Source organism: Daphnia magna, linkage group LG4 (genome assembly GCF_020631705.1).
Source record: "Daphnia magna isolate NIES linkage group LG4, ASM2063170v1.1, whole genome shotgun sequence".
Classification (NCBI taxonomy): Eukaryota; Metazoa; Arthropoda; class Branchiopoda; order Diplostraca; family Daphniidae; genus Daphnia; species Daphnia magna.
In genome coordinates, this window is record NC_059185.1 from 2,643,670 (window position 1) to 2,650,571 (window position 6,902).

Below are 6,902 nucleotides of genomic sequence, written 5' to 3' on the forward strand. Positions count from 1 at the left end.
TCCATCTTCCGCCGACGTCGTATAATCTTCACAAAGCTTTCAAAAAAAAAAAAAATTATTCCTTTTCTTTTTTATTTTTATGGGGTACGGATGGAAAGGTTTTCAATGTTCTCGATATTCCTTCCCGATCATCGATCGTTGATTGTTTTTTTGGGGTTTTTTTTTCTGGTGGGGGGGTGGAGGGGAGGGAGGGTGGTATTTGGAGAAAATGGCGGTGTATTTCATTTGAAAGTTGATGCGGTGCTGCGAGATTCGATTGAACGTTAACGTTTTCTTCTTTTTTTTAATTGGAGTTGTTGTCACATTCGTTCTCGCAGGGTACGCTGATTCCGACCCACTACACCAACGGCTACCACTAAACATTGAAGATGCAAAACAACTTTGGACATTTATCGTGTCCGGGATGCGCCATTTTCTTTTTTTCAATTCTTTTTTTCGTCTGAAAATGTTGCGGATGACGGACAAATGACAAGGAAAAATGAAGATGATGGGAGGAGAGAAAACACGCGACATCAAAAGAAATGCGGACAAAAAAAGAAATTCTAATAATAATAATAAAAAAAAAGGGTCGGACATTTTTATTTTATTTTATTTTATTTTTTTCAGTTACCGTTCCCGGTCTATTTTGATTTGCCAATGTTTCGGGATGATCGACTCTGACATCATTTCCCCCTTTTTTTTTATTTTATTTTCTTTTACTATGTACATCCTGTCCCGTGCATTGGGCGGGATAAAGTAAAAGGGAATCCCCCAATCGCCTCCCCCTCCCCCCTAACCTTGTTACATCTTTTTTTTTTTTTGCATATTGACAAAAGACTTATTGATCCTCCATTTAACAATAGCTTTTCAAACCTCTCTCTCTCTCTCTTTGACGTAGTCGTAGCCAAAAAGGTAGTGGCGAAATCGGGAACTAAACAACATTTTTGGGTCCCGTCATTTTTGATTTGATTTTGGATTCAACAATCTGGCCGAACCAGCTCTCGTAGTCGACGATGGTAGATTTAAAAAAAAGAAGAAAGATTAAAAAATGCTTATTCTTAACGTAGTCTTTATTTAGATTTTTAAAAATGATTTCGATTTGATGTTAGATTTCATTCGATCAAATCATTTTTTTATTTTTTCTTGCCCGAACATTGACCCCATCCTCCGTACTCATTTTTTTTTTTAAGGACAAAAACCAAAAGCCAAAAAAAAAAAACCAGAAAATTTTTTTGATTTTGGTTTTTAACTTTTTTTTTAAATAACGCAGGCCATATACTCCCCCCATGTATTCGAAGAAGTTCGTGTGTTGTGCGTTTTTTTTTTACTTGTCAATCTCTTTCACGTTTTGTTCGTTCGTCCCCCCAAAAAATTCGGGAATTTTAATTTTTTTTTCCCGTTTGTTTCTGTTATTCAAATTTCCCCACCCCTAATGAGATGTAAACAAAAATATTTTTTTTTTCACTTGGCCTTGATTCGAAACACTTTGAAACCGAACGATAGAATTTGTGGCGTGAGCAGCAGCCAAAAAAAAAAACTCGAAATTGAATGGCAGCTAAATAAGTAATTTATTTTAGCTCCTTTTTTTTAAAATTTTTTTTTATTCTCTTGTTTTTTACTCCTTAATTGGGTTAGGAAAACTGACGACAAAATCGATCCACCTGCTCTAGAAAAAAAAAATCAATTGAAACAAAGTTGACCATTTTTTTTGTTGTAGTGCCAATCTACTCCGCCCCCACCTCAGCCGCGTTGCTTTAAAAAACAAATTCTCTTGGCGGCAACCGATTGAACGGGAAAAGAACTCCACTACAAAAACAAAAACAAAAACAAAAGAAGAATATCGAAAAACGACGAAGAAAACGAAGCAAAGGAAAAGTTTTTTTCAGGTGTGTCACAAAGGTCACGTGACTTTTACTACCGACTGTGATAGGCGGAACCAACGCCTTCTCTCTAGTAAAAACTAGCAGCTAGAGTTGAGTAACAGCAGTAATAGTAGCTACGAGGTTTATTTTCAAAAACATTTTCTTTTTATTTTCTCTTATTTTTTTTTTTTTTTTATTTTGATTTTTTAAAATCATTTTCCGTTACGCGCGTTCATTCATCATTCTGTCTATTTTGCATTTCCTCCTTGTGACTGACTCCGCCTCTTTTGCAGGGAGGCAAATGATGACAATTGGAATTGAAGAAACGCATTTTTTTAAAATTTTTTTTAAATTGCAGAAATTGCAAAAATCTAAAGAAAAGATAACCCGTAGATGTAAAAGCAGAGAAATGTTTTTCTTTTTGTTTTCATTTTTTAAACTTCAACGGATAAATTGACACTTTTTTTTAATTTTTTTTTTTTTTTTTTTGCCAAACCGGAAGACATTTAAAAAAAAACAAAAACGAATAGGATGTTGTTGGTAGTCGTTTCTCGATGTAGAGCAGAAAAAAAAAACTAAACAAAGTAGATCAGAAAAACAGAGAATTTTTAACGAAAAAACAAAAAACAAAAAACATCAAACAAATGTTTACGAAACCCAATTTTTATATTTTCGTGTTTTTTGCCGTGTGGTTATTTCTCCCGAAACAAAACAAAACAAAAAAAAAATTTCACGCATTTCATTTGCAGCCTGAACACAAAAAAAATCGAAAAAAAAAACAAAAAAACATTAAAGATTTCAAATGACTTGCGCCATACGACAAGAGGAAGTGATTTTAAAAAATGTTCATCATCTCTCAAAAATTATTTGAAATTTTTTTTTGAATTTTTTTGAATTTTATTAGGACGAGTTAATTCATTCGCAAGGGTTTTTTTTGCAGGGAAATTGAAAAATGGTTTCCAATCTTTAAAAAAAAAATCTTTTTTTTTTTTTAAATTAACTATGCAAAAGGAAACCACGTTATAAATTTACAAAAAATCGAATGTGTTTTTTTTTCTAAAAAAAAAGGTAGTAACTTAAAGGAAAAATTTTTAAATAGATTTTAGTCGAAAAAAAGAAAGAATATAAGATCCTCTTCGTGTGTGTGAAATCAGAGAAACGTTTGAAGGCACCGATTTCAAAAAAAAAAAAATTTGTTTCCCCCCACCCCCTCCCAAAAAAAAAGGAAAAAGACTCGGAATTTGAAAGTGAGCGTCTTACAAACAAAAAAAACACACCGCCTTTTTGATTCGTCAAGAAAAGAAAAGAAAAATTGACAACGTTGTTTGATTTCAAATTTTCTCGCGCCAAAAAAACATTTTTAAAAAATTTTTTTCTTTATTATTTTAATTTTTTTCGCTCTTCGATCTCGTCACCAGAAGACATATTTTGTGCGTTTATGTAATATTCAATTAAAAAATTCTCTACAAACGAAAAGAAAAATGACCTCTCCTTTTTTTTTTAAATTTTCCTCTCTTCCCTCTTGATCCTTCGTTAGGTGAACCTTTGCGTTTAGTGTGGCCGCATCAAGTCAAATGGAAAAAAAAAAAAAATCCCGATGATGACGAAAAATTAAATTAGCATAACAAACAAGAAAAGATGAACGATTTTTTTTTTATTATTGGATCGTCGAAACAGAAAGACCTCCCCCAACCGTTTCTTATTTTCTTTTTTTCTAATGAAATTTTGATTTGCCAAATTGTGTTTTTTTCTTTTCTACTAATTTGTTGTGACTTTGATTCAATCAGTTGGGAGAGGTGTTTTTTTTCTGTGTCGTGTTCAATAACAAAAGGACGGATTTTTTAATTATTTTTTTTATTATTTTAATGAAGAAGAAGAAAAAAATTGTAGTTGGAAATTTGCGGCCGGTAGCTATTCCTCCTCCACATGTTTGGTTTTTTTCTTTTTCTCTTCTTTATTCATGGCAATAATTCATTCGATTTGATGACCATTTTGAAATCTTGTTTTTTGTTTTATTTTTTTAATCTTTCTCCCCATTATCATCCCTCAAAGAAAAGGTTGAAATTGTTGATCAATTATGCGTTTGTTTGTTCCATTTTTTTGGCCTCGTTTGTCCTTTCCTCGTTTGCCACCTCAGAAATCATTTTGTGCGTCAAAGCCACTGCCTTCCCATCCCCAATGTTTCGTAACGGAAACCGCCATGGTGGGAAGGGGCGAGGCTCATTTGCATCAGTTCTTGCCCGAAATATAAACGACCACCACCGCCACTCGACTGACATGTAACAACAAACAAACACACAATCTCCTGAAATCGAATCGCGAATTTTAATTAACCCCTCCTCCTTTGTAAAACCTCAGGATTGTTCAACTTCCCCCCTGAAAAAAAAAAATCGAAATTTTTAATTTTATTTTTATTATTTTTTTTTCGTTTGACAAAATGTTTGTTGTGTGTGTGTGTGCGCCCCCGTGTGTGTTTGTTATTCTTTTCGTTCGTGCGCGCGTGCGTGTGTTTCACATTTGTTAAAACACGAACGATCATGTTTTCTTGGGTGTTTTTTTTTTTTTTTTTGTCTATTCATTAACCAATTTCTCTTCCCTCTTTCACCCCTAAATGAATTTTTCAAGATGCAAATTTAAACAAAAACAAATGAATTATTTTTTTCTTTTTATTTTTAATTTTTTTTTTCGGTTGCCAAATGCGTTTGCAAATTAACAAAAAAACAATTACCTTATTTTATTTTTTTCCTTTTTATCCTCAAACCATTTTTTTTTTTCGAATGTTAAACTCTACATTTCGTTTGATTTTTCTCTCTCTCTCTCTCTCTCTGTTTGGTGGTAAAACTTGTTTTCCTTTTTTTTTTGTGTCTCCTCCTCCTATCCTCCATGCCGTTTGTTGAAAATGAATGGGCAATAAAATTGACAGCAATAAGCACCTTCGTTTGTTTGTTTTTTTCACACTCGTCTTTTACTTGGCCCGTTTATCGTCGAGCTCGTTATCGCTCTTCATTATGCAATAAATCAAACCATTACCGCCAGACAATGGAGTTTTTCTTTTTTTTTTTTCAAAATGATTAAATCAGCAAAATTGCTTCATCCAAAAGGTAAATTTAGTCTTCATTCTTAACCCTAAAACATTTTTTTGAACGGTGGACAGTTTCGGGATGACGGAGGCAAAGTTCCGGATGTTTGACGTCGATTTATTTATGACCTGCACTCTGTGTGTTTGTGTTTGTGTGACGACTGGCAACTTTGTTTTTGCTTTATTTTGTGTATTGTGTGTTGCTGCTGCGTGAAAAGCCACGCCCGGAAACGGGACACATTTCCAACCGGATTCATCACCGCGATGCCTCTCTCTTTATACTACGACCATGAACGAGAGACGCATCTTTCAAACGTAATAAGCTGTTCAATATTTTTGCGTCGAATTCATTAGAGAATATCATATCGATGCCAATCTTCATTTGCCGGAGAATGGATCCGCATTCAACGCACACGGAACGGGAGGTATCAAAAAGTAAAGCAAATCTTCATTATCTATAAATCGTATAAGAGAAAAAGGGGCGGAAATATTAAAAGCACGGCCTTATATTTATGTATGTATTTTTTTTGTTCGCACACAAGATATACATCGATGAATGTACTTTTTTTTTATGTTGTAACTGAAGAAGTTGTATCTGGCCAACTTCCGGATCACTGGAGCGTATGAAAGAACACAACTGTATATCTCTCGTCTTTTTCATTTTCATAGACACTGATGTAGTTGCATTCATTTTTTTTGTTTTATTTCTATTCACTTCTATTCGCATCTTGTTTTTTTTTTTTTTTTTATCGATCGTTTAGTTACAATCGATCGGGAAAAAAAACAAAATAAAATAATTCAAGTTTAAGTCTTAGTTAAGATGGTGCCACTTATTTGAGTGATGAACACACGACGTCATCGAAAGCCATCGACCAAAGGAGGGAGAGATAACAAAAAAAAAAAAAAGAAAAAATCAGGTTGGATGACGTCCAGGAAGATGTCCTCTTGTTCGGGAGTCATCCAAAAAGGGAGGAGTTGAACCCTCCCGAAAAGAGAAAAGAAGAAGCAATGGATCCATAAAGACTTTCTATCGGTTCTATGCTGATGTCAGCGCCATTCTTTTTCCCTTTTTTCTCTCTCTTCTTCTTCTTCTTCTTCTATAGATAGATGTATACACTTAATACAAACCCTCCTCCCCCTCCCCCTCCCCCCTCCTTTTATTTTTTGCTTGGATTCTTTGACTCTTTGGCTGCATCGGATTTATCGATGGGATGTAATGCCTCCCCTCCGTCCATCTTTTTCCTGGGCGAGGTGCCAATCGCTCAACCTGCCTACACTCCCTCCACCCCTCCCCTTTTGGTCCTATATCTCTGGTCGCGAGTTAAAGTTCATCGGCTGCTGGTTATAAACCGTAATGAAGGCACCCTATTGGCTAATATCATCATCGACTCTTGTTCGACTGGATTTAATACTCTGCCTATTGTGTTCGCGTGGAATAAAATGGAAAATAGGGGGGGGGGGGAGATATCACAGCTGTGATGAATTCAGTTAGATATCAGAAGGGGGCAGGCAGGATCCTCCTATTTGCTGTCGTCGGGGAAAGTCTAATCGAAACCAATGCTCACATGTTACGCAATCCCCGCCGATATTTTGATTCAATTACTTTCAGGTCTTCTAAATCATTCATTTCATCGTTGCAATCACAGGAGTCAGAGAGAAATGGCCGATCAAAGCGTTCAAATCCCGTTTTTTTTGTTTTTGTTTTTGTTCTCGAAATACGATTGCATTTCATTTAAACAATCTTATAATCCAGATCGAGGCATAATGCATCTTATATACTTTCAAAATAGATTGATAATGCACAGAGTGCGATGGAAAAAATGGGGGGGGGGGCTGCAAGTGTGTATAGCGATGTGTCATACCGATTGACGGTCATTGATCATCGGAAAACAACGAGGATGTATCTTGTGTTTGGCGATTGATCACGTGATTTTTACACCAGCAACGGGGGAGCGTGGGTGGGGGGGGGGGGATTGTCAGTC

At 35.2% G+C, this 6,902-nt stretch overlaps 1 protein-coding gene across 3 annotated transcripts in view; it reads left to right on the forward strand.

Moving 5' to 3' along the window:
• The window catches only part of LOC116921091 (RNA-binding protein Musashi homolog 2), a 28,769-nt gene extending 23,999 nt beyond the window's left edge, over nucleotides 1-4,770 (forward strand). For 2 of the 3 annotated variants that reach the window (XM_045172182.1, XM_045172183.1), the window contains exon 14: nucleotides 294-4,770. In XM_045172182.1, the coding sequence (XP_045028117.1) occupies nucleotides 294-359 (66 nt within the window). In that variant the 3' untranslated portion in view covers nucleotides 360-4,770. The remainder of the gene's footprint in view (nucleotides 1-293) is intronic. The other variant, XM_045172184.1, reaches the window with a different exon arrangement.
• Nucleotides 4,771-6,902: the final 2,132 nt, after the last annotated feature.